General features: G+C 36.1%; 2 protein-coding genes across 3 annotated transcripts; one reads left to right on the top strand and one right to left on the bottom strand.

Annotated features, from left to right (window-relative positions):
• Positions 1 to 300: 300 nt before the first annotated feature.
• LOC115975029 (adenylate kinase 2, chloroplastic-like) lies at positions 301 to 5,624 on the bottom strand. Of its 2 annotated transcripts, none has more exons than XM_031095657.1 (7): positions 5,265 to 5,624; positions 4,947 to 5,048; positions 3,888 to 4,016; positions 3,681 to 3,815; positions 3,240 to 3,386; positions 2,904 to 2,978; positions 301 to 738 (listed from the first exon to the last, which is right to left on the bottom strand). In XM_031095657.1, the coding sequence occupies exons 1-7, from the start codon at positions 5,481 to 5,483 to the stop codon at positions 634 to 636; spliced, it is 912 nt and encodes a 303-aa protein (XP_030951517.1). In that variant the 5' UTR covers positions 5,484 to 5,624; the 3' UTR covers positions 301 to 633. The 2 variants fall into 2 exon arrangements, with proteins under 2 accessions (XP_030951517.1, XP_030951518.1); XM_031095658.1 differs by having other exon boundaries at positions 4,947 to 5,067; positions 5,265 to 5,356.
• A 12,433-nt stretch (positions 5,625 to 18,057) lies between these two features.
• Positions 18,058 to 25,544, top strand: LOC115975028 (protein phosphatase 1 regulatory subunit INH3-like). The gene is made up of 2 exons (XM_031095656.1): positions 18,058 to 18,588; positions 25,153 to 25,544. The coding sequence occupies exon 1, from the start codon at positions 18,202 to 18,204 to the stop codon at positions 18,577 to 18,579; it is 378 nt and encodes a 125-aa protein (XP_030951516.1). The 5' UTR covers positions 18,058 to 18,201; the 3' UTR covers positions 18,580 to 18,588; positions 25,153 to 25,544.
• The last annotated feature ends 1,987 nt before the right edge of the window (positions 25,545 to 27,531 follow it).

The following is a 27,531-nucleotide window of genomic DNA, read 5'->3' as shown; positions in this document are numbered from 1 at the left end:
TTATTACACCTACCACTTCCTCCAAGATAATTCAAGTTGAAATTCTGCATTGTCTTAAAAGTCATTTTAATGGGTGCCTTTAGAGCAATTGTTAATAAACAATTTTAAGAAATTTTTTACATCACTTTAATGAGAAATATAGAAAGCCATCAAAACAATTTCTTTTTCTTTTTCTTTTTCATAAAAAGTTTCTAAAAATACTTTATAAACCAATACACTTTGAGTATCCATTAACATTTCCCTTGTTTTATTACAATTAACCAGGAAAGCTAAGAGAAAACAAGAAAATATTCTAGGACATCAAATATTAAAAGTGTCAGGTTGCTTAATTAGTAAAGTCTCGTAGCATTGTAAATGGATACTTGAAATCAAACATCGCCTTCAGCTGGGATGGAGAGTTTATGAGAAGCAGCTGGGATGGAGAGTTTATGAGAAGGGCAGGCACTACCATTGGACCAATAAAAATTGGGGACAAATACAATCATGCTTTTACCAACGCACTTTCTATGCACCCAAAAAGCTATATTACATTATTAGTTTCCAAATACCTTTACCATTTAATTCCTTTGATATACATTTCCACTTTATAGAACCTTGGCCAAATGGGGCCTAACTATTCTGCTTCACAGTATTTTATGCTGCCAAAGATTCTGAAGTAGCCTTCCTTTGCTCAAGAAGTTTTGTCAGCCAACCATCAATTTGGGCAAACACATCCTCTTTGGAACCATTTCCATCAATCTGAAATACAGCAAAAATGGCCTTCCAGTTGGATTCTATTGAATAGAAATCATATCTACTACATGACAGGCACAATGCCTACAGAATTTTTATTCATTCAAGTTAACACATTCAAATAATTTCTGCAAAGGAAAAGAAAATCAGGTTCCAATAATTCAATAATCCTTCCACACAAGAATTTTAAGAAAATAGACCGTTTGAGGAAAATTGACAACTAGTTTGTCTTGTAATATGCCAATCCAACAAGGCAATCTGAGGATCAAAGTAGACTGGCTTTATTACCTCTAGTTTGATCTATTGTCAAAGCAAAATGAAAACCCAGCTGGCTGCTCTGGGTGGAAAGCATTGGCCAAATACAAGGCAGTATTGCTAAACCACCTGCATACTAAGAAGTCACTACTAGCTAGCCAAGACCTCTCATAAGTCATCAGATGGGTAATACGTAAATCCAACTAGTACAAAATCCAAACTAATTACTGTCAGCCACATGGAACCAACCTTTCAGCCATTCAAGTCTATCTACCTCTCAAACTAATAGCAGTTCTAGATAAGTGTATCTTCACAATTCAAAAGGCAGATGCATCTGCATTTGTGTGCTGTGCCTGTGCTTGGCAAGAAGCACTTTAAGTGTGGATTTTTAATTCTAAAAAGAGAACAATTAAAATTATTATTACTAAGATGCCATTGTAAGCTAGGTAAAATCCAGCCATAAATTGGATATCAATGATTTCACATGTAAAGGTAAACGAGTCAATTCGACTAATTTGTAAATGGAGTGTGCTACATGAAAACCACCTTTTTAGCATTCCACTCTATCTAGAGCATTATGTCAAGAAATTTTAGCAGCAATGTCACCTCCTACAGCCAATTCCAAAATTCCTTTCAGCCTTCCTCTTAAAGTCATTCTAGTGCCTCTTTAAGGAATTTGAGATATGCAATTTTCTTTTGAGCAACATAGAGATGTTTCTATTAAAATGCTGCTACTGAAAAATTGCAGTGCCATATATTTAGGGATATCAGAGTAGCGGATTCTTTGGTGTGTGTTTGAGAGCTGAATACTATTATATGCAATAATCTACAAATGTAATGCCTATCAAAATGAAATTTACAACCTTGATTAAAGCAACAAACATTAGAATGAAGAAGATAAGAGAACTTTATTAGTGACCCAAATATCAATGACCCAAATAAATGCAATTATAAGTTCAGTTACAAGTCCAAACCAAAAGAAAATTAGAATCAACAGGCCTCATATTTTTCTAATCAATTGGTATACAAATTTATCAGTCAAAAACATTGTCCCTAGGACAATATTGATGTTGTGGATTGTTCCTAGCAGCAACAAAAATAATCGAATCATAACTACATGCATGCACGCCCAAACTCACACAGGCACACACAAAGAAGAAAAGGAAAATGATACATAACAAGGTAATTAAGACCAACAAAGGTTAGTTTCTTTATTTGGACAGCGGCGTTGGGAAAAATTTTAATAATTTATAATTTAAGGAGGCAAAAAGGGGTGGTGGTGGATTGGTGTTGCATGTGCAAGAGGAATGGGGAGACCATCGATCACTTACTCCTACACTGCCCAATAGCTCAATGGTTGTAGAATATGGTGTGTTCACTATTTGCGGTTCTTTGGGTCATGCCACATAGTGTTGTGGAAGTTAACTTATAGCATGTTGGTTAGGCAAGTTCAACAAAATCAGAACTAAGGTGCTTTGGAGGGAAAGGAATACATGCACCATTGAAAGGAATGAAAGATCGATTCATGAGTTGAAGTTTCTCTTCTTCAGACTTTGTTTGAATGGGCAAATGTTTCAGGTGTTTTTACTTTCAAATTTTTGCCTGATATGCTTGATTTCTGTACTTTCATTGTTACTTATATTTTTTCTTTGTTGCCCCTGGCAGATTACCTGTGTGCTCTATTTCCTTTGTATTTTCTTACATTTTCTTCAATGAAGTTTATTGCTTATCAAAATAAAATTAAGACCAACAATGGTGGAGAAGTCAAATGCAATATGAGACTCATATTGTGTGTAGCAGTCAGACACTGCTCCTGCTTAGCCCTTGTACATATGCATATTCAGTCAAATACACACGTACACAAAATTATGAATGTGAGAGAGAGAGAGGGAGAGGAAGGGGATAATATCACATGCCTTCACTGTTATGTCTTTAAACATTGAAAGAACTGCCTCCACATTTTGATGATGAGTGCGCAACCGCAACTTTACCTAAATCAGGCCAAATAGGAATTGGGGGAAAAAAGGTCATTACAATAATCATAGCTATGTGAAATTCCAGGAGACCAGCACAAACCAAGAATGAGAATAGCTTCAAAAGAGAAAAAGAAAGAAAGATAAACAACGAGAAAGAAGGTTACAACCACTAAGCAAAAGAAGAAGAAGAAACATATAACCCCACTGAAGAACCCATAATTTCTTTGAAATTGGAAGTACCAAACCTAGGTAGAATGGTTTAGAACATGAACATACCTTTTCTTCCGTGTCATCAAATCGTTGAGTAAGCCTCGCAGCAATTTCTTCAGTTTCTGGGGGAGAATACTTCAAGTGGTATATCTTCCCAGTAACAGGATCTAACCTTCGTCCAATGACTCTCTCAACAAGGATATCTTCAGGGACCTGCAAATACAGGTAGGCATGTTCAATTAGCATTGTGGAAAGCCCATTCTTAAATTCCACATTAAGCAAATATCAATTTGAATTGGGGTAAAAATTCACAATTATTTCAGATCACAGTTCACATCAGAAAAATATACAATCAAAGGTTAATATATATATATATATATATATATGAAAATCAAACAAATTAGCTAAGAGCCAGCATCAATGTCATCTTTTGCCTTTTCCTAACTGTTGATACAATTTAAATCGTTCAGTTATAGCATACCAACAGCAAGAAAGAAAAATCCTTACTTCAAGGAGAATGAAAAGATCTGGCTCAAACCCAAATTTCTTAAGAGCAGTTGCTTGTGATAAGCTCCTTGGGTATCCATCCAAAAGCCAACCATTTTCTTCAGCATCTGGCAGCAATAGACGCTCCTTGACCATCTAGAGGATCAAAATTAAGAAATCACCAACAAGATCATGATTATATGTCAAACTGAAACAAACTGTCCCTACCATAACAACTATTTCATCTGGGACCAATTGTCCTTTCTCCATGAATTCCTTTGCTTGCCTTCCATTATCACTACCAGCTGCAACTTCTGCCCTGAGTAAATCTCCAGCAGCAACATGCACCAGACCATACTGCATATAGGAGGATGACTTGATTCAATCTGCTTTTCTTCATTGGCAATTCCGAAATGAGAAATTAACAAAGTAAACCAATACTTACGTGGAAAATGATATAACATGATTTGGAGAAATAGTTTCTAAAAATTAATACCTAAAAGAAAAATACCAATAGATGATGTCTAACCTTTTTTTTTTCGTGCTAATTCAATAGTTACAATAGGGGAGGAAGAATTTGAACCCTAAATGTCTCCATTGAAAACACCAAGAGGTGCAAGTTGGGTTACAAGGCTCTTTGCCAATAGATGATGTCTAACCTATCTACACAATAGCCAAATAATTGCTAAGTCAATTTAGATAAGGCTATGATGGCAAGCGCCCTCCACCCAAAGCAACAAATTGGGTTTAAGTCTAGGAATCAACCTCTTCAAAAAATGGGGTAAGGCTGCCTACCAAACCTCTCTCAATCCTCGCAAAAGTGGGAGTTCTGAGCATTGGGTACAACCTTTTTTATGATCTCTTCCCAATGAACCCTTTTTTTTTTTTCAATTATTGTGTCTTGGTGGAGAAAGGGTACACCAGAAACTTTAAATCTAAACCAAGAGGGATTGGTGTAGAGAACACTTCTATTCAGCCCTGAGGTAAATCTCAAGGCAAATTAGAATAAATTTCAATGAACTAATCTACTAGTTACTATTACTATTAAACATGTAGCCTAGTAGTTTAATCTATATGGAAGAACAATCTAAAATGTTAACAACTCTCAGTATCTATTGTTTACACCTAACAAACTAATCAGCTTCGTTGTTAGTTAACGTTTACAGGAACTTTAAGCTTTCTAAAACTTAATCAAATTATTTTCAGTGGCATTAAAAACTAAGTAATCCACTTTCAGAAAAACTGCTTTAACCAAACAATCCCAATTGAGCAAAAAAAAGAGCTTACTTTTTGAGTGATAAGCTCACATTGGGTTCCTTTACCAGAAGCCGGGGCCCCAGATATCATAATTTTGAGAGCCTCTCCTGGGTTCTTAGTAGATGCCATTACCTGCTCATACATACTCATTCTAAATAAATATATCAGCAAAAAAAAAAAAAAAAAAAACTGGGATTTTCTAGAGGAATTAAAGACACAAAGAAACATAATTCACAGGTATCGAAATCATGATCTCTTGCTCTGATATCATGATAAATTATCGATTCGCCCGTATGTGGATTTAATTATTTAACCATAATTCAAACAAAGTGAAGTGAAGGGGCGTACCATGAAGTGAGGAGGAGGAGCATTTGGCGAGTGGGATTTGGTAAGACGAGAGCGGGATAGGGTTGTATGGAAACGGAGGGAGAGGGTGGAATTGTTGAAATTTGGGAATAATAATGATAATTGTGAAGTGAGAGGTGGTTTTAAAGAAGAAGAAGAAGAAGAATAGGAAGACTGCGGCTTTGGCTGTGGTATCGTCCACAAATTTACGCCGCACGCCATTTGGGTCTCTCTTTCTTTCGCTTTCTTCTCTGCTTATCAAGCAGTATTTGTATACAGTGTCCAACGTTCGATCTTTAACGTTGGATTGGGATATTCCTGGAACAGCGCTTTGCAAGCAACGGACAACTCTTTATGGGCCTTCGCTACCTCCCTTCTTTTCTTTTTTTTTTCTTTTTATTTTTTTTTTTTTTTGATAAACTGGGCCTTCGCTACTTGGTCCTGCTAGCACCGGTACCAAATTGCTCCGTTTGAAAGTTCATAAGGAAATGGAATTGGATGATTACAAGTGAAAGGGAATGGAATGGAATGATCATAAGGAGAATGGAAATGAATGAAATAAAATAGAATGTATTTAAATAAAGAAAATGAATGGAAAAGAATAGAAGAGAATGGAATCAAGTAATCTTGGTTGGATGTTTTAAAATAAAAGAATAGAAATGAATAAAATGTAAGGCCTTATTTGGATTTTTTTTTTCCATCACTCATCACTTCTCACTCAATTTTCGTCACTCGTCACTCATCATTCATCACTCATCACTCCTCACTCAAAATACCCCAATTTCTATACTCCACCCATTTGGCAAATATTTTCAGAATTTCATCACCCAATTTTTTGTACTTTCTGTGGGACCCACTCTTCTTAAAACCACCAACAAATAAACAGTATTAAACGCCACCCAAAAAATAAAAAAAAATCTCTTTGCCTCCTCTTCTTCTTCTTCTCTCAAACGCTCTCTCTGTGTGTGTGGTTTGTGCTCCAATAAATCGAAAATGGGTTTGATCGTTTTGACTCAGCTAGCAACGAGTCCGGGTGTGTTAGCCGAAGCAGCCCTGGTCAAATCGGTTATGGACCAGAAGACCATGGTTGGCCCATTTCCGAGGTGCCCAAGTTCCAACAGCAGCAACCGATCATTTCCAACATTCCGCTCCTTAAAAACTTCGAAACCCACCACAGCCACAACAGTAACAACATCAACATCAAAAATTGGAGATTGTTTGAGAAGTGTGGGTTTTTTTTTTTTTTGGGAGAAATCTGGGTTTGGTGATGCTTTTTTTTTATTTTATTTATTTATTTATTTTTATGAGTGAGAAGTGTGCACTGACGAAGTGTGGCTGATTGTTTGCAACCAAACTCAGAAACCCAATGTGAAAAGGAAAGAAAAGAAGAAAAAAAAAATTCAAGCCCAGAAACCCAGTGAAAAGGAATGGAAAAAAGAAAAAGAAAGAAAAGGAAGGAAAAAAAAAAAGGAACGAACGAACTGAGATGAGAAAGGCGAAAAGGAAGAAAAAAAAAAGAAAGAAAGATCGAACAGAAGAACAGAGAAAGAAGAAAGAAAAGCGGAGAAGAAAAACAAAGTCAAAAGTTGCAGCTGGTGGGTCTCTGTGTATGTTTAATTACGAAAATGCCATTGAAAACAGAGTTATGGAAACTGAAAACAATTAAAATGAGTTTTCGGTTTCCATAACTCATCACTTAAAAATCAAAAAATTGAGTGATGGAAATAAAAACTAGAAACAGAGTTATTGAAATCCAAACAAGCTTTTGAGTCATGGGTCCCACTATTTTTGAGTTATGAGTTATGGAAACAGAGTTAAAAGTTATGGAAACTCAAAATCCAAACACCCCCTAAGTAATCTTGTTTGGGAGTAATATGGAGGAAATGAAATAGAATTATTTTATGACAATATTACTATTAGACCTTTATTTTAAAACAAAGAGTTGAATATATAGGGGCATTTTGCGAGTTTTAGTAAAAAAATCATTAAATCTAATTTAATTCCCTCTCATTCCTCCCAATTTCAAGAGAAATGAAAATTTGAGATTTTAATGGAATAGAGATGAATGAGTATTCTCTCCTACTCATTCCATTCCCTCCCACTTAAACTTCCAAACAAGGGAATGAACTTTTCATTCCCTCTATTAAAACTCCCAAACAAGAGAAGGGAAGAATATTCTAAAATTATTCTTTTTATTCATTTCTATTCCATTCCATTCCCTCCTCCCAAACGAGGCCTAATGTGATATGAACTTGGTGTGTCCGAAAATACACGACATAAAACTAAGGAAAAACAAAAACAAAAACAAAAAACAAAACAAAACAAAAACAAAAACTTTATGGCAACTGAGGACCCGTTTGGTAACATTGTTCTAGTAACGTTGTTTGTATTTTTTGAAAATACATGTGGGTGAAAAAATATGTGAAAATACGTGTAATGTTGTTTAAAAACTGAAAACATGTGTTTAAATATATGTACCAAACAGGCCCTAAATTTGCCTGTATTGGTCTTAAGACCTCTAACCCCAAATAGAAAATCATTGACAATGCCATATGGAAAGCCCCTCAACCTCTCTGGCACAAGCTTAACACAGATGGCTCTGCCTTAGGATGTCTTGGTCTAGCTGGGGGTGGTGGACTCCTTAGGGATCACCACGACAAATGGACTAAAGGGTTCTGCAAGGCTATAGGGTAGGCAAACAGCTTATATGCTGAGCTTTAGGTTGTAAGGGATGACCTTTCCCTAAGCATCCAACTCCAAATTCCTGAAATAAAGATAGAACTCAATGCTAAATCAGTGGTGGACCTCCTGAACAACAACACTGCCTCTCTTACTGATTATGCCCCTTTGATTGATGACTACAGGAATTTAATAAACCAAATTCCCAAGTGGAAGCTGAAGCACTGCTTTAGAGAAACAAATGCCTGTGCCGACCAGCTTGCAAGAATAGTAGTTCATCTCCAGCAATCTTTTGTTATTTTAAACACTCCTCTTGTGGAGTCGTTCTCGCTTTTTTTAATATGACCTTACCAATCTCAGATGTAATAGACTATGTACTAATACTGGCCCTCAGGCTGTGTAGTTCTGCTTCTGTTATATATTCCCTATTACCAACAAAAAAAGAAAAAAAAAAAAAAGACACATTTCCTATGTTATATTTTGATACTATTTTTAGTTTCGGCCTTATGTTTTGAAAAATTTTAACAAATTTTTATTTTTGATCCTTTCCGTTATATCAATGATGAAAATTCTTACATAGTTGGTGGCTTGCATAGTTGGTACACTCAAAGATGATATACCTAATATTATAATAATAATTGACAATGTGTGAAATCAGTAGGCTGAATGCTTCGTACTTCGATGGTGAATGGATGACCTGAAAAGAAAGAAAAAAATTATTGAAGGTGACTAGGGTGAACCAGCCAAGAACCCTCTGACATTCTACTATTCATCCACTCACTATACTCGAGTCTTAGAAAAATATTTGACTTAACCGTCGGACGGTATTTGGCTGGTTCACCTCGGTCACCTTCGATAGTCTTTTCTTTCTTTTCAAGTCATCCATCCACTTTTGAAACCTAGAGCATTTAGCCTGTTGACTTAAATATCATCAATAATATATAATTAAGTAGGATTTTATAAATAAATAAAAATGCCACTTTTAAATGAATAAAAAAATCAACGTAAAATTCTTACTTGGTATGTTTGTTTTAAAACTTTTTTTTTTTTTGTTTTCTAATACAAAAAAAGGAAAAAAAAAAAAAAAAAAAAAGGAGGGCTCCTACTAACATTTAGAATGTTTGGCACTTGAATATTGTTCTCCAAAATCATCGTGGAGAATGTTTTTCTAAAACACCTTTTAGGGTGTTTTTAGTTTTCATAATTTGTTTTGAGTGGCAATTTTTTGATAAATCAACTTTCACTTTTTAAAAGTAATTATTATCGTTCCCTCTCTCTCTCTCAAACACGCACACGTGCGCACACACAAGCCATGAGCTTCCCCCCCGATCTTTATCGATTGTCACTAGATTTTGAGAAATTGTTCCTTGGCTTGGGTTTCTTTTAACTTGCTTTTTGTGTTTTGCAAAAATTGGTGGTTTGGGCGAGGTTAAGGTTTGGCCAAATGAGGGTGTGGTGGTTCGGTTGTTTTTTGTTATTATTATATATTTTTTTATGATAACAAGTGGCAAACAAATTTTGGGGATGGAAAAACACAAGAAAACTATTTTTGAGAACAATTTCTCAAAAAACCTATAAATTTTGTCCCAAAAATAGGGACAAAAGAGACACTTAATTGCTCATTTTTATAGAAAGAAAAATAAGTAACTATTTTTTTTTTTTGAAAGAAAAACTCAATTTGAAACTTTTTTTCTCTTACTTTCTTGGCAACCAAACACAATAAATACTTAATCTTCTTTAGCATATGTGGAATCACCTTAACATAACCTGAAGGTTAATTTTAGATTGCATTTGAATACTTGAATTTGGATTTGGGTTTGAATTTGAATTTTAAAGTGATGGATTTGAAATGCCTTAACTCCAAATCCATAAATGTTGAAGTATGCCATATGAATTTCTAAAATTCTATAGGTTTATAAGTTATTTTAAATTCAATGATTTTAAGGTTTACAATCCTTGGTGGATTTGTGAAATCCAAATCATTGACCTTTTGTAAACTATCTATATGTATTAGTGATTTCTTTTAGTTTTAATACTTGGGGTCTTTGGGTTTTTGTGGTTTAGGTGCTTTGGCCTTTGTTTGATGTACAAAGAAATTAACTAAATAGGCATCATAGCAATCAAAAACTTACTATACTAATCAACACAAAGGAAGAAAAAAAAAAGCATACCAATTACTCAAGTAAGGGATACAATAACATTTTGTCTTAGAATTCTTGCACCAAAACATTGATTGGACATTGAAGACTCCTCTTTGATCCATATATGTTCGTCAGAGTTCAAACAAACCAAATCAAACCTCTCTTTCAAAATCCTACAAGAAAATTTAAACCCCATAATTTATATATATATAAGGAATGGACAAGGAAGAATTTTTTTTTCTTTAGTCATCATTGCATCTCTCATCATACCCCAAAATGCCTCTCCTAAATCCCTATTTTCCATTCCCCATGCCTCCACCGCCCTACTCTTGCTTCATCTTGCTCGATCCAATGAAGGGAGCTAGATAATGGGGGATGGGGAGGGGTGGAAGTTTCCGAATTTATGTTCTTGAATCTTTGGGCTAAAATAGGGAATTTTTATTATAATTCTTTTCTTTTTGTAAAATTAAGGAATTAAATTTTTATTTTTTATTTTTAATGTGGTGCAACTGATGTGGCATTTTAAAAAAATTGAATCTCATTTGGAACTCAACTTTAGAAAATTTGAGTTCTAAGTAAAATATTATAGAGAATATAGATGAGACAATACAATGAGTGAGTGGAACAAATAAATTGCAATGACACTATCTATCATCTTTAGCCACTTCTCAAACTCACTGATGTCTTAGAGATTTAGCATTGGGGGTGTAAAAACCCTCAAGTTGCTATTTTACCACTAAACCCTTAAATTCATTCCGCATCCAAGTATGCAAACCCAAAATTTTTTCCATCTCAGCTACAATAAGGTTGCACATATGCAACCTAACTGTTCATGAGGATGTAAAGTAAATATAATTTTTTAATATTTTTTCTCTCTTCCTCTCACTTTAGACTCCTCTGACCTCTCTCTTCTTCTTCTTTTTTCCTTTTCTCAACTCTTTCTCTAATGGTCTCTGCTTTCTTCCTCTCACGATGAAGCCTCTCTCTTCTCCAGGTCTGCTTTGGGTGGGTGGGTTACTCGCCGTGGGTCTTGTGTGTTTGGATTTGGGTTTTTGTAGGTATTTTTGTGGGTTTTTGTGGGTGTTTCAGTGGTTGTGGGTTGCTGTTGGTGGGTGTTTCGGTGGTGGGCATAAATTTTGGTGGACGTGGGTTACTGTTGCTGTTGCTGTTTTATTGGAGTTTCAAAGGTGATGGTGGTGGTGGTGGTGGAGGTGGAGGTGTTTGGTGTTTCTAGGTGGTTGATTTGGCGGTGTTGGTGTGTGAGCTTGATTGTTGAGGATAGAGACAGAGATGAAGTGATGGAAGAGATAATAGTATTTAATATTATTTGTTGGTATATTTTATATTATTTTAATGAGTTGTTTGTATAAATAGAAACTAGGCTGTTGGGAGAGTTGTAAAATGAGTTGGTAAAATATATAAAGTAGGTTTTTAGGGTATAAAATATAACTTTTTTGGCATCCCGGATGCTAATGCTCTTATGTTGGTTTTCATCCTCATCAAGACCCTCAGCTTCAAAGTCTTTTTTTTTTTTTTTTTTTTGACATCCAAAACGATATAAATTTCATTAAAATGTGTAAAGAGTTGTAGTACAGTAGTGACCCCTAGTGTATGTGTTGGGGTTTCAAAAGTTTAAAACAAGTTACAAATGCAACAAAAAAACGTGGCTTGTTACTGCAAGGCCATAAGGCATTGGTACTCTTCCAGTAGGCCTCTCGCGACTTCAACAATTATTTTTGGTTGGAGTTGGATATGCTCAAAGTAAAACTTGTTCCTCGCATTCCAAATCGACCATGTCGTAGCTGCCCATTGCTCAAGTTCCTGTTGGCTAAGCTTGTCATGCAGCTGTCGAAATAAATGAAAGAAGTCTTCTACAATGTTTCTGCATTTCTGGATTCGACTACTCATCAGTGCCTATACATTTTGTGCAAATGGGCATTCCCATAGGATATGATTTGTATTCTCAGATTGTTGTGACAGAATTCACACCTGGTATCCACTTGTATTCGGCATCTATAGAGATTTTCCCTAGTTGGGAGGCAATTTGAGCAAGCTTTCCATAAAAACATTCGAACTTTGGGTGGTACGTTGAGTGTCCAGATTTTGCTCCAAGCTAGTTTAAAAGCACAGCTTGATGAATGCTCTGCCCAAGGTTGTGTGTTAAGGCAGAGTGCAAGCCATTAAGCTATTTTTACTGTGAATTTCGCAGCTTTATTTTCTATCCAAATCAGCGTGTCTGGAGAGTTCAAATGGTCCAATGGTATTGCCAGAATTTCTTGCCATGTCCTCTGTGCAAACATTGTCTCAATTTTGCCTTTGTCCCATTGCTGTGATTCTTCATCCAAGAGCTCACAGACCCGTATGTCTTTGCCGCATGTTCATTCAGTGGTATTGGAGGGTGTGATAGCCATTTGTGAGAGTTGACCACCATTGTCTTGCCATCTCCTACAAGTCCTTTGACCAATTGTAAATGATGTCCCTTGTTGCAAGTAGGCTTCTCTAAACAAAAGACGGGTTACTACCTAATTGAGCCATCATGAATGAACAATTAGGAAAGTACCTTGCCTCGTATACCCTGTAAAACAAAGAATTTGTGCCTTGGGTTAGTTTCCATGCTTGCTTTGAGAGCATTGCCAAGTTGAATGCATGCAAGTCTCTAAAACCCATCCCTCCTTCCTTCTTGTTTGTGCATAGCTTTTTCCAATTAACCCAATGGATCTTCTTTTCTTCTTTGTTTTGTCCCCACCAATATTTTGCTAGCAAGGAATTGATGGAGTCATACATGGATTTGGGTAGCTTGAATAGGCTCATCGCATATGTGGGAATCACTTGTGCCATTGTTTTTATAAGGACCTCCCGACTTGCCTTTGATATAAACTTCTCCTTCCACCCCATCATACATTTGAGAATTTTTTCTTGTGTTTCTTTGAAGGTGTTCACTCTTGATTTACCACATGTCATTGGTAGACCAAGGTATATATCACTGTTTTTCATTACTCTAGCCCTCAATTGATGTCGGATCACTCTCCTTATTTCGGGATTTGTGTTCTTGCTAAAAAACAAGGAAGTTTTTTGGCAATTGATTGCTTGTCCCGATGCTGCCTCATATTGGCCAAGAATGCTCAATAGTTGTTGACACTCTCCAACCATGGCTTTGCAAAATAGTAAACTATAGTCTGCAAATAGAAGGTGGGAGATGCACACCCCATTTTGGCTAGACATAATTCCATTGATCACACGATTCTCCACTACCTTATTTAGTAGTGCCGAGAGGCTTTTAGCACAAAGGAGGAAGAGGTAAGGAGATAGTGGGTCTCCTTGCCGAATGCCCCTAGATTGAGTGATCCAGACCTTTGGTTCCCCATTGATAAAGACTAAATAAGAGGCTGTGGTGACTGTCTCCATGGCCAATTTCACCCGTCTTTGATCAAAACCCAATTTCTACATAATACCCTGCAAAAAAGACCACTCCACCTGATCATAGGCTTTGTTAATGTCCAACTTAATCGCCATATGGCCCACCTTCCCTCTTCTTCTGTTTCTCATTCTATGCAGAATCTCATAGGCAACTGTTGTATTATCAATAATAAGACGGTTTGGCATAAAGGCACTCTGAGAGTCAAAAATCACGTTAGGCAAGATATGCTTCAATCGATTAGCAGTAACCTTTGAAATTATCTAAGATACAACATTACTTAAGCTAATGGGTCTATAGTCTGCCAAGTATTTGGGATCTTTCTTTTTTGGGATTAAAACAATATGTGTGTGGTTCATTTTTTTCAACATATGGCCAGAGTGTAAAACAGATAAAATAGCTTCAGTAACATCATTTCCTACGATATGCCAATATTTTTGAAAGAAAAAAAGGGGACATACCATCTGGTCTGGGTGATTTTGATGGGTGCATTTGAAAAAGGGCTAATCTGACTTCATCAGTAGTGTACGGACAGGTGAGGCTCTCATTCGTGTGTGGGGTGACTTTTCTTTGAACTGATTGTAAGACACTCTCAATGTTTTGTGGGTGGGCCATGGAGAACAATTCCTGGAAGTATGATTCGACTACTTAGGCAATTTGCTCATCAGAAGTACACCACCTTTCTTCAGTATCAAACACTTCGGAGATATGATTTTTTCTTCGGCATTGGCTGGCTCGGTTATGAAAGTATTTTGTGTTCTTGTCCCCTGTAGGTAGCCAAATTGATCGGGATCTTTGTCACCAAAAAAGCTCATCTTGGTGGATAATATTTATGATTTCAGCTTTGAGGTTTTTGATGGAGCATAAATTCTCGGCTCTATTCTATAAGCACAACTCTTGCAGCATTTTTTGTTTTTCTTGTAATTGTGGTTTTAAGAGTCTAAAGGTTTGTCGGCTCCAATCAACAAGGACAAATTTGCATCTTTTTTATTTTTTATTTAAAACAGCCTTGCCATTGGGCTTTCATGAGGTACATTTGATTCCCAAGCCAACTGTATGATATTTGCACAATTTGGGTGAGTGGCCCATCTCTCCTCAAATCTGTGTGGTGTTTTCTTCTTTATGGTGAGCTGAGGCCGAATGTGAGTAGTAACAAGGATTGGGTTGTGGTTTGAATAGGATGCCTCTAAATGAGTGACTTGCACTTGAGCAAATTTATCCCTTCATTCAATCGTGGCACATGCCCTATCCAATCGTTCCTGCACTAAATCATCACGCCCATTAGTCCATGTAAAGATATTACCTCGGTAACCCAAATCCACCAATCCACAATGCAAGAGAGCTTCTCGAAATTGCTGCATGGGGGTCAATTGTTTAAGTAGCCCACCTTTCTTCTCTTCTAATTAAAGGATTTCATTGAAATCCCCAAGGTAGAGCCAAGGGCCAGACTGTTTGGAGTGGAGATTTTTCAGGAGTTGCCATGATTTTTACTTCCTATGTTCCTCCGGCCAATCATAGAATCTTATTAATTGCCATAGGTTGGCTGGGTCATCCTTGATGAGAGCATCAATATGATTTAAGGTGAAAGTTTGAATGTGCAACTCAATCTCCTCCATCCAAAGCAGTGCTAGGCCTCCACTGCATCGAATACTAGGTACCACAAACATACATCGATAGGGTAAGTCAACTTGAATCCACTTCATCTCTTCTAAAGATCATTTTGTTTCCATTAGAAACAAAATTTGGGAGCTTTTACAAGCACTAAGTGTAAGAGTACATCTGCTTCTCGTTGGTTCCCAAGCTCCTAGCAGTTCCGGCTTATGAGTTTCATTGTTCTTGGCGGGGCTGCCTAGCAGCCTCCACCGTTCGGTTGTTGAGGTTTTTTTTTTTTTTTTTTTTTTTTTTTCTTTTTTTTCTTTTTTCTTTTTTCTTTTTTCTTCCATTCTTTTTCTTCTTTTTACGTTCTGGATTTCTTCTTCATCATAGACATTGACTCCGGGTTAAGCTCTCTTTGTGCTGCAAAGCTTAGCTTTGGTGGCTAGGGTTTGTTTTAAAGTTTGGGGTGCGTTGAATTCTTTTCCATGTTGCATTAATTGGTGCCCCCACGTAATTGACTTTGTTTTTCCATATCGGATGACTCCTCACATGGCTGTGTTATGTGAATTAATTGGTCAGCATGTGGGTTTAGCTCATCATAAGTGACAGGCATGTTAATGAGTGTTGATTTCAACACATGTGAATCATTACTCTCTACAACGGTAATCTCCATACCCATGATTTCCGTCTGCTTATCAATATCCCCATTAATTCTATCTGATTCTGAGATTTTCGCACCCATTAAATTCTCCTTCATTACTTTCTCACAACCACCAACTCAGTTTTATTGAAAATACGTTGCCTGAGATTGATGCGAGTATTTAAGTGTTGAGCCGTTATTCTTCCTCCCATAAATATCATTATTTCCTGCCACCTCATCATAGGAATTGATTGAAACTGTTGCTTTCTAGGGTGGTTCTGGTGTTGGTGTAGGTGGTGGTGTATTGGTTTTGGTCCGTTCTGCTCCCATATCCTTCCGACGAAAACCTGCTTTCAGCCAATCTCCATATGGTTTCTCGGCCTGCTGTGAGGTCCCCTGGTCGAACCAGTCCTTCACCTCATGGCTAAATTTACCACATTGGTAGCATAATCCCACCAATCATTCGTACTTGAAGCCAACTCGCACCAGATCACCCTTAGGATTTGCTACCCATCCCCCTCGACAATTGGCTTTTTCGGAGAGATCCCAACTCGAATTTTGATGAAACGAGCTTGATTCGATAGGAAAGTCTTGTTATCCACCTCGTACACATGGCCTAAACCTTTGCCAATTTCCCATCCCGCCTTTTCATTAATCAAGTCAAAGGGTAAGCCCCACACTTGAACCCATATAGGAAGGGTTGAGAAAGTGACCGAGTTTGCCGTCATGCCCCTCTCCCATCTTTTGAGAACCAAAAGATTGTTGTTGAAACTCCAAGGGCCATTATCTAGCACCCAAGTTAATTGTCTCTTTAGCTTAAATCGGAATTGAAATAGCCCTTCCCCCACATCCACAATCCTCAGGTCATTTCCAAGTTTCCACGCAGATCGTAGTAATGCTTTTGCTGCTCTCTAGTTGTATGGTCTATTAGTTAGGAATCTGCCTAACAGTGTGAGTGAACATTCTTCAATAGTCTTCTCTTTGTGGGCTAAGTTTATCTTCACTACTTCGCTCTCTTCCTCCGTGGGTTGTATTTTTTGTAGCCTCTCAATGAAGTCTGAATCATTCTATGTTCCCTGAGATTCCACAGTGCCTGGCCCCGTGGAAAGAAAAAGCTCACCTAGAGTGAGAGAGAAAAGCTCCTACGTAGAGAGGAGAAAGAATCCAGTTACAAAGTCTCAAACCTCATTCTATTGCTCCTCAGCCTCATCTCACATGGACTCACAACGAATTCAGAGGAAAAATTTCATGGAGTTCTCAATTTCTCGTACATCTTAGCCCAACTTAATAACTTGATTGTTGATCTTACGTCAATGGTGAGAACCACCTTGGATTGTAGGTCCTTCCTTGTACTCTACCTCAAGATGCATAGTACTACCATAAACTTAGTGGGACCGTCCATGCTTTTGCATTAAATTGGGTCACAGGCCTTTTCAGTCACAATTGATTTCATTTCCCCCACTCCTTCTGATTTTGTGTTTTAGAATAAGAGAGACACGAGTGACAGTGAGAAATTTTTGAAAGTATAAGTCTTCTTTGCAAATCAAGTTTAACAAAATCAAGTTCAAAGTGGGATGAGTTTTTTATTTTTTATTTTAATTATCATATCAACAGGTACTTTCTTAGAACTGGAATTTTGGAAAGCCAGATTTTATACTTTGAAACTCGATTTTTCACAAAGTGGAGTAACAAAGTACACTACTTAAATAATTTTCATAAGTTGCTCATGAGCATGGTACTCTTTCCCGCTTTTAGTTTTGATGGAGTATTTTTCACCAGATATTAATAATGTAGTCTTAACTAATTTACCAGCTCATTAATAAATTTCAAGCGGGTCTTTTTCTAAATTAAAAAAAAAAAAGTTTCATAAGAACTTGTTTGTAATTTAAAAAAAGAAAAGAAAAAATGTTTTTTAATATATATATATATATATATATATAGGAAAAAGTTTAGTTACAAAATTAGTTGTAGAATTAGATTACAATCTTATCTAATAAAATAAACATTACTACATATTTTGAAAATCTAACCATTAAATTGCATGTTTTTTACGCTTTTAATACATATCAAATTTTGTGTCAATTTGATTTTTTCACTATATGATCTATAAATTTATTTTTTATGTATAATTTTAAATTATAAAAATTTACCATTTAAACAATTTATTGATAATATAACTGTTAATCTTCAATTTTTGTAACTAAACTCCCAAAAAAAAAAAAAAAAACAAAAACAAAAACAAAAACAAAAACAAAAACAACGCAGAGAAAAAGACCCGATTGGGTACACTCCAACCGGATTCTTGACCAATTCAAGTCCACAACCAGCATCCTTTCTCCACCCAAATATATATATGTTTTTAAATTTTTAATTAAAAAAAAAAGCAACCAAACTGCATACAGAGAGAGGGAATCGATTTAAAAGAAAAGAAAATTCAAGAAAAGCCGAACCTTCCGGCAGTATTGTTGTATGGCGAGACCCATGAGCGCCACCGCGCGACCAACACAGTCCTCGTCACCCTCCGTGACCGTCACTACCACCGTCGCATCTCAGTCCCAACAACCACCCCATCAACATCAACAACAACAACAACAACAATCACAACCTGAAACCCTAGTCCTCCGCCTCAACCGCAAGAAGAAGAAGGTGACTTGGAAGGAAGACACCGTGGACAACGAGTTCATGCAGAAGAAGAGCTCCAAGAAGTGCTGCATCTTCCACAAGCAGAAGCCCTTCGACGACGACGATACTGACAGCGACAGCGACCACGATCCCGATCCCGATCACGATCACGATCACGACCACAACCACGACCACGCTTCTTGTTCTTCTTCCCATCACTCATGATTCTCTCTCGTAAGTCTACGCTTTCTTTTTTTTTTTGAAAGATTCTATTCTATATGGCTTTGATTATGGAAAAAAACGCTCCTAGGCTTTGTTAGCTAATTTGAGGATCATATTGATTGATTGATTGGTTAAACCTTTGGTTTATTTATTTATTTATTTCTGGATTTTATGCTTGGAAATTGTCCTCGAGATCTGTGCACTTTTGTCAATTTTGTCCAGTTCATGGTTCATATTTTATTTTCTGAATCTAATGGAGTACAAACTGCCAATTTATTTAAAATTTTAAATGATGTGCGAGTCTATACACCTTTACATGTGTAAAATTTAATCTGAATTGTGAAATGGAGAGGATCCTTTTCGAATTTATCAAACTTTGTTGAGTCGGGACGAATGATGTTAGCACTCTTCCTCAATCTCATTAGAGATTGCTCATTAAATTGAGTGAAGGGGGCTCGACTCATGCATACGGGAAGTATACAAGATAAACACCAATTAGTTACAAATGAAAATTTCAAATATCTATCAACCTGAGTAAATAAGAGAAAGAATATTGTCGCGAGGTTGAAATCCATTTGAATAACCAAGTCGGTTTGGTTAATAAGGAATAAGTTGTTGAAAGCTTGAAGACGAAGGAGCTGGTTGAGTTGATCAGTGGGATTGGTTAGGTACGTTTCAGAAATGTGCTTTCCCCTTCTGTCTGATCACTCAATGTGTAGATTTCTATCCTTGATTGTTCATCCCAAATATATTGGCTCTTATTTTTTTAACATGAATCCACTTATTAACTTGTTTTTTTCTGATCCTACTTTGTTCACTTGTTTACCGTATCTAGGCAGTTTTTTCCTTTAGCAACTTTAGACTCACTGATGTTGCTAAGCTGCAGGAAATTTATCAAAATCAATTTCTATCATTCTTATTGCTAAGCTGCTGGAAATTTGTTCACTTGGAATAAAGCCTTTATTCCAAGGACTATGACTCTAAATAGCATATTCCTAGAATGATCAGGATTACAAAAAAAAAAAAAAAAAAAAAAAAAAAAAAAAAAAAAATTAAATAATAAGACTCGTGGCCTTTGGTACAGCCTAGGACAGCCCTTCCAAAAAATCTGAAAATTACTAAATTTTCCTTCTTCTAGTAAACTTAATTAAAACTATATTTTTAACCTAAAGACCTTAATATTAAGACATTAATAACAAAAGTATTATTAGAGCTATGCAAGATTGGGAGTTGGAGCTTTTTTTTTTTGGGGGGTGGAGGGGGGGTTGTTTATGGATTTAATCTACTTGATTCCTGTGAGAAGGAATGGGAAGGATAAGTTCTTTTGGAGGTCAGCTTAAACATGGGGGGTTTGAGGTTGGCAGATACTATTGGTCTTTGATTTGTACTACTGATATGTATTTAGAGGTCAAAGGTGCTGCCAAGAGTTGGTTTCTTTACATGGACAGCAGCTTTGGGTAAAATATTGACGATAAATAATTTGCAGAAAAGGAGCTTGCTTGTGTAGACTGGTGTTATATGTGTGAATGCGATGGGGAGACTATGGGCCATTCACTCCTTCACTGTCTCATATAGCTACAAAGTTGTGGTCCATGGTGTTCTTGTTTGGAGTTTTTTGGGTTATGCTGAAGAGTGTTGTGGCGTTACTAGCTTCTTGGCAAGGTCGGTGTGGCCATCATCAAAATATAGCTATTTAGAAAGCCATTCGTGTTGTTTGATGTGGTGCATTTGGCGGGAACACAATGCTCAAAGTTTTCAGGATTGTGAATGGATGATCCCTAAGCTTAAGCTTTTTCAAAACTTTTTTTGATTGGATGTTAACTTTTTGGCTCTTTCTCTATATGTACTCTTTTTTAATATGCTTAATCTTTGTACCTTGAGAGCATGGTTTTCTTGTTCCCATGTATACTCCGTGTACCTGAGCTATTTCTTTCATCAATAAGAATGTTATTTATTAAAAAAAAAAAAAAAAAAACTCAATAATAGCAAAAGTAACCTATGAAAGTTGCCAAGAAAGTCCCACATCATAACTAAACCACAAAAATTTTGAATCCTTAGGTATTTGATCTTTTACTTCGTCAAACTCTTTATTATCTGCAACTCTGCACAACAATGGTGCTTATTGTGAATCAAGACAAAGCTGTAACATTTGCAATGCAAATTTCTCACATTGATTTTGTAATTACAAGTGATTTAATGATGGGATGGAATGCAAGGCTTCTTTGTTCTTAATACTACCAACAGTGATTCAGGAGTCGATGTAAGTGTCACGTCAAAATTCTTAATTCTTCAACACTTCAAAACTTGAGGCCTAGTTTTCTCCAACCAGGGGAGAATGATGTGGGAAGCACAAAGAAGATTCTATTTTGAACCCTAGATGATTCGATAGTTACAACAAGGGAGGGGAGATTTGAACCCTAAATGTCTTTGTTGGAAACAGTTGAGCTACAAGGCTCTTGGAAAAGTTCTTATTCCCAAGTCCTATTATGGTTAGATTTTTTAATTTATTTATTTTTAATATAGATGTAATGCTTTCAATTCAAAGAGTATGAGTTCGAATAGAATAAAATGGAGGAAAAGATTACATATGATCAACCCTAACTAATCCGTTGAGGATCCATAGCTGACCCCAAAATTTTGGGACTAAGGCTTTGTTGTTGGGATGCTTTCAATTCAATAGAGAATAATTTCTTAACAATTATGCTTGAGGTTATGTGTAATGTGATTCTTCTTGGAGGTGTGATTGTAGGAAAATCCTAGGTGTGATGTTAGGCAAAACTATATGTACTTCAGGTAACCTTCTTCTCCTGTTGAAATTCTTGCAACTGGATATTGATTTATCTCCTTTAGAGCCCTAAAACTTGTTGGGTAAAAATGCTATCACAACCTATGCTAATATTGAAACCCACAAACTAGAACTGGTACAATGCCCAATTTAATGTTCACAGCACCTAGAACACCCAGTTCAAAATTTGATTTTTCTTCATTGTTTCACCTCCAAAGCCTACCTTTCCCTTATACCATCTTCAAAGCCTACCTTTCCCTTATACCATCTCCAAAGCCTACTCTTCCCTCATACCACCTCCAAAGACTACCCTTCCCTTATACTGTTAGAAACTCCTATCTTTTTAAAGCTTGTTCCACCAAAAACCCTAGCTGTAGCTATCCCAAACTCCTCCAAATCTTTGTTGCTAGATAAAATTCTGCAATCTATTTGGTATAAGGACTTTTTCAAAAAATATTTGGTATAAGAGCTTTTGTTATAGCTCAATTTTGTATTAGAGCTGAAGATCTTATCTAATTTCTTTTTAATAGATTTATGGAGGAGTTGAATTGCCATGATAATGAGGATGAGGCCCATTTAACTATGGCATTATAGACTTAAATGATTTTAGAAGCGGATGAAGCTGATAATTCTCTTCTCTATCCTTAGGCCTATTCTTGGTACACTTGAACAAAAGGATGAATAGTGGACTTGTAACTCTTTATTTCAAGCTTTTGTTTGTTGTGGAGATCTCCAAACTAAACAGCTTATTATTGATGGTAGAAGTTACTTTTAAAGCAATCATTGATGGTGGAACTGTTGTTGGTGTTGCCAGCAAAGAGTTTAATGAGAAACAAGATTAAAGACCAAAAACCTCTAGAATTGTGGTCTAGTTTTGATGTGAGGCCTTCTTGGCACCTTCCTTAGGCTACTTTTGTTATTATTGAGTCTTAATATTATTTTCATTAGATTAGAAAATTACTGGTGCAGCTTCAATTAGGTTTTTCTAAAACTAGGGTTAATTTTGTCATTTTTGGAGTTTATGGAATGTGCTGTCCCAAAAGCCATATTTTTTTAGGTTTTTAGTCTTTTTTCTATTTGTTTTAAAAGTTCTTAAGTACTTTTCTAATTGTCTTTGTTATCAGGAGTCAGCTTATTTTAAAATTTGAGGCTCTTATTGCCTTCTTCTTCTTAACTATGATTGCCTATTGTTTTACTTTTGTTTGTTTCTTGTTCAATACACTGTTTGACACCAAACAGCTCTCAAATCCATTCAAGATTCAAGCTTTATATTACGTAACAGGTAACCCTACCTAAATCCTTAATTTTAACATCAAACCCTTTTAAAAAAACCCTTCAAGATCTCATCAAGAATCCTAATTTAGTGCTGAATTTCCAAAGATCCGACAGTCAGCACCTACATTCAACTGCCTCAAGCTTTCAACCAAACTCATGAAACCATTCAAAGTGGTTTGGATAGAGTGGTATTTCTATTTGTCATTTAGTTTTTTCTTGTTCCTATTCTCAGAGCGTTCAGCAACTTCGTAATTGTTTTGAAATACATGATTGCGGAGAAGATGGAACAAATATCGAGAATCACCAAAGACTGCTGCTGAAAAAGGAGCAAAATATGCTAAGGATGTTGCTGAAATGCTAGATCAGCAATAATAGCAAGAGGAAAACCATAAACTGAGGACTGGAATAGGAAAGCAGCAAGATGAATGTCCAATATGGCTTATTATAAAAAAGGGCCCTAGACTTGTTTAGCAAAGAGAAATTTTAATAAAGAACAAACATGTTACACATCTCTCTAGGAGGTGGAGATGCGTAATTTGGAATTGCTTCCTATGGTTCAAGCTAAAGCAATGTTAGTCATGGATGTGGATGAAAGGACCATTTTGAAAATGGAATCAAACTTTGTAGACCAAAATGAAAATTATCAAACTCAAGGGACCAAGTGAAAACAATCCCAAACATTAAGGTTCAAAAGTGTAGCTTAGTCTTTTTAGCATTACTATTGATTTTTTAATTTTTGGGTTTCTAATAGTTATCTAGATTGGTCTTAGTAATCAAAGTCCTGTGAGTCCAGGCGTTATTAAGGTTTTGTGTAGTTTTTTTGTAATATTGATACACTTTCAAGTCAATAAAGAACAATTTTTTAAGGAGAATTTGGCCGCAATTGTGCTTTAGGGTTTGTGTGATGCAATCCTTATTTGAGCTGTGATGCTGAGGAAATCCATGGTGCTATGTTTAGCAACATCTAGGTGTGATGTCCAGACATTGATTTAATTTTCCAATACTATTTAATTTTATCTGTTTGAATGTAGCGACCAGACATTGATTTCTCACTTTTGGAACCCTAAAAATCATGGGATCAACACCCTAACACAACCCACCTTTTATTAGTTTCAAAACCCCCCAAACCAGATCTGATACAGATCCTGATTGACTGATCAGTGTCGTCACAGCACCCAGAAAGCAGTTTCAAAACTTGAGTCTTTTTCGTTGTATCACCTCCTAGTCCTTCTCTTTCCTTATAACATTGGAAACCCTATATTCCCTAATATGTTCCCCCTTTTTTCTCCGAAATATCCTGGTCCTTTCTATCCCAAATCCCTAGAAACTTATGTTTCTGGATAAAATCCTAGTACTGATTTAGTATAACGGCTTTGGTGACTGCCTAAGGGAAAAACTTTGAATTTTTCCGGCAAGATTGAATTGGCAAGCAGGTCACAGCCACAGTAGTGGGCCTCATGATAATTTTCAAAGCCAAACCATGCAGGGAAATTTACTGATTGTACCTCAAAATCATCAGATCTACTTTTGGGTGATTTACTCGGGGCATCCCTGGGATTTTCTCTAGGGCAGAATTAATGTGCAAACTTGAGTGTGCTGCTTACATTTGATAATGAGATGGCATGAGACCATGATCTTTTAATGAGCCAGATTACTTTTGATTTGATCTCAAATGTACCTTCGTTGCTGGACCCTTTCATTTACCTGAATGAGATCAATGGATGACCAATTGGTATGCTTATCAGATTTGTTGGCTGGCATGTTGTCATTGGTTCTTTGTGAAGATATAACTGAATGAAGCAAGGATATTTGGATGGATTATTGTTGTGTAACAGAATATGTCGCCGCCTGCTTTTAAACTGACCAATTTTTCTAAATGGCTCCACTAGATTATTTGGATGTCCATCATCTGTAGTGAAATATGTTGGAAGAAAAACTTAAAATAATATATTGATGGAAAACAGGCTTCAAGTTACCCCTATCTAGTTGCTTAATGGTAGATGTAGGTCCAAGAAGTGAACTCTTCATCAGAAACTTGTATTTGAAAGAGCTTTGTCACATTTGAATTGAGAAATTAATATGGAAGTCAATTGGCACGGTCTGTGGCTAGATGTAAGGAAATGTGGGATACTGCCACCAAGAGCTTGGTTTGGGGGCATTTTTTATTGAACAGCTCTTGAACTCTTGGACCTACCATTCTGCCATTTTTGCTTACCAAAGTAAATTAGTATCTTTGCACAATGACAACTTTCATAACCCTTATCGACAGCTGCGGTTATATGCAAAAATAAAAAAATAACAACAATGAGAATCATCATAGTTATAAAATCAGAATAAGCTGAGTTTTAAATATTGAAATGAGAGTTTTGTATATGAGAATTTATAGGAGACCAGAGTCTGTCTATTTTTGTGACAGACTTCATCTGAGTTGTGGCATTTTTGTTTCCTAGAAAATGAGTTGGTTTATGTATATCCTTGTGTTTATGTTGTTTCATTGTATTTTCTTTTACTTCCAGTTTTGCAGTCACTTGACAAAGGTCTGAAGGAAATATTTGTGGAAGGTTCCCTCCTCAGCCATGCAGGACTCAGGTGATGGTTTTGTTTTAAGAACTACTCTAATTACAACCAGTGGTTCCGAGGACTGAAATCAACCATAACAGTGAACTAACTGAGAAAATCAAGATGAGAATTTTTTCTTGTGCAGAAAAAGTATACTCTTCCTTGTAACACATTTCCACCTTTATGTAAGTGGGGCATTCATCGTCAGTCTTGATTTTATTGGCTATTTCATTCCTTTCTTTATCCATAACTCTAATAAGCAGGTAAAAGTAAAACCAGTAAATATCATGGATTGCTGTTTATTTTTTTCTATCATCCATTGATTTCAAGTTGTTTTCTGTGAGTTAAATTCTGAATTTGTTTCAGTTTTTTAAAGAAAAAAGTTGTTTTGGGGCCCAGGGCCCTTCTAAAAACTCTAGATGGTTAATGAGTTATGGGCTACCTGTAATCCTCAAGCAGTGATCTGCGGTTACCTTAGATGTGTGTCATCATCTTTCTTTTTTCTTTTTAGTTGTTGCTGCGTTAGAATACATGATTAAATTGAGGCTCTCTGATTTACCTCTATTTATGTAGATTTAGGATTTTTGGTTTTTATTTTATTTTATTTTTATTTTTATGAGAGGATAGATTTAGGAAGTTAGATAGGTTAGTTACTGTTTCTCAAAAAAAAAAAAAAGAGATAGGTTAGTTACTGTTGTTTTGATAGACATAGGAAATTGGAATATTAGGGGTTTAATGATGAATAATTTATGAGAAATGCTAACGAGTGCCCTTAGGGCACTGGTTAAGAATCTAGTTAAAGAAAATTTTTATGGGAAAAGAAAAAAAAGCAATTAATGTTTTGACAGCTTTTTTCATTTCCCATAAAAGTGATGTCAAAACTTTCTTTAACTGGATTCTTAACCAATGCTCTAAGGGCACTCATTAGCATGATCCATAATTTATTAGAACTTTTATTGAGAGGTTTAGTTGAAAAGCACATGCTTTTAATGTTGTTTTGATAGACACAGGAAATTGGAATATTGGGGGTTTAATGATGAATCATTTATTAGAACTTTTATTGAGAGGTTTAGTCGAAAAGCACATGCTTTTAATGTTGTTTTGATAGACATAGGAAATTGGAATATCAGGGGTTTAATGATGAATCATTTATTAGAACTTTTATTGAGAGGTTTTGTCTAAAAGCACATGCGTTAAAGGTCAAGCTGCATAGTATTTATGAAATCAAATTCAGGGTAAGTTGTTCACTTGAGCTTAGGATTTGTCTATGGTAGGGATTAGTTATGTAAAAGAGGTTATTTTTTAGGGTAGATTACATTTTTGGTCCTTAACCTTTACACTATGTCAATTTGGTCTTTAACTTTTCAATATTGTGTCAATATGGTCCCTGCTATATAAAGTATTGATGAAAAAATGCTAATGTGGATAACCGCCCAAATAAAATATTATTTTTCTGCCTCATCAATGACACGTGTACTGCCACATCATATTACATTTTAGAAAAAGAAAAAAAAAAAAGCAATATTACTCGGTAACTCAGCACTTGAGGATCTAAATCTCAAATAAAACCCAATCTTTGTTACCACCCACAACCTAGAGCTTCATGTCTTGGTCAAGAGTGAAAGGGTGAGGCCTGAAGTTTGGCAACAGTGACACCCAAAGATGAGGAGCGGTGGCGAGGAGTGGCATTGAGGTTGTTCTGGTTCCTTTACTGGCTTGATGGTATACTCTCTCTCAGTTGAAATGGTTCATTGAATTTGTTCATTTGAATTAGTGTTTTGGAGGCTTGGTTGAGATCTATTGAAAGCTGGACTTTGCAATAGTGGCGGTATGGCAGCTTAAGTTTGTAGGGGGTGATTGGTTTTCTGGTGATTCCAAAAGTAGTATAATCTCTAGGCTTTAATTTTATAGGTGGGAGTAATTGTTTGGTTGGGCTCTGTCGTGGGATTAATTGATCAGATGCTCTATGCCCAATTTGTGGTCAGTAGTATTTTTATCATTTGGTATCAAATGGATTATGCCAATGAGGTGTTTGAGTTGCTTCTTTGTTTGAAATGGGTGTTTGGCTGATAGAATAGCACAAGGGTTTGGAATGTGGTGTTGTTTTACCTCGCATAGATGATTTGGTATGAAAGGAAATTTGATGGGATTAAGCTTCCCTTTGATAGGACCTATTCTATTTGTTCTTTGGTTTAGTGGACATTTGCAGATGGCTGCATACTTTTCTTCCTAGTGAAAAATGTTGAACCTTTTGTCTTTGTAATTTGTTACTTTTGAGAGGAAACAATACGCTTTTCGTGTATTTTAATTGTTCCTTCTACTTTAAAAAATTCTTA

Source organism: Quercus lobata, chromosome 2 (genome assembly GCF_001633185.2).
Source record: "Quercus lobata isolate SW786 chromosome 2, ValleyOak3.0 Primary Assembly, whole genome shotgun sequence".
Taxonomy (NCBI): domain Eukaryota; kingdom Viridiplantae; phylum Streptophyta; class Magnoliopsida; order Fagales; family Fagaceae; genus Quercus; species Quercus lobata.
This window is presented reverse-complemented; position numbering and strand designations above follow the sequence as displayed.

Bases quoted from the DNA above. Each gene is read 5' to 3' on its own strand.
- LOC115975029 (XM_031095657.1), bottom strand. From the start codon at position 5,483: ATGGCGTGCGGCGTAAATTTGTGGACGATACCACAGCCAAAGCCGCAG. The intron at 5,049-5,264 runs GTACGCCCCTTC...ATGTATGAGCAG, and splicing joins CTCCTCCTCCTCACTTCATG to GTAATGGCATCTACTAAGAA. The intron at 3,816-3,887 runs GTAGGGACAGTT...TTGATCCTCTAG, and splicing joins CAGATGAAATAGTTGTTATG to ATGGTCAAGGAGCGTCTATT.
- LOC115975028 (XM_031095656.1), top strand. From the start codon at position 18,202: ATGGCGAGACCCATGAGCGCCACCGCGCGACCAACACAGTCCTCGTCA.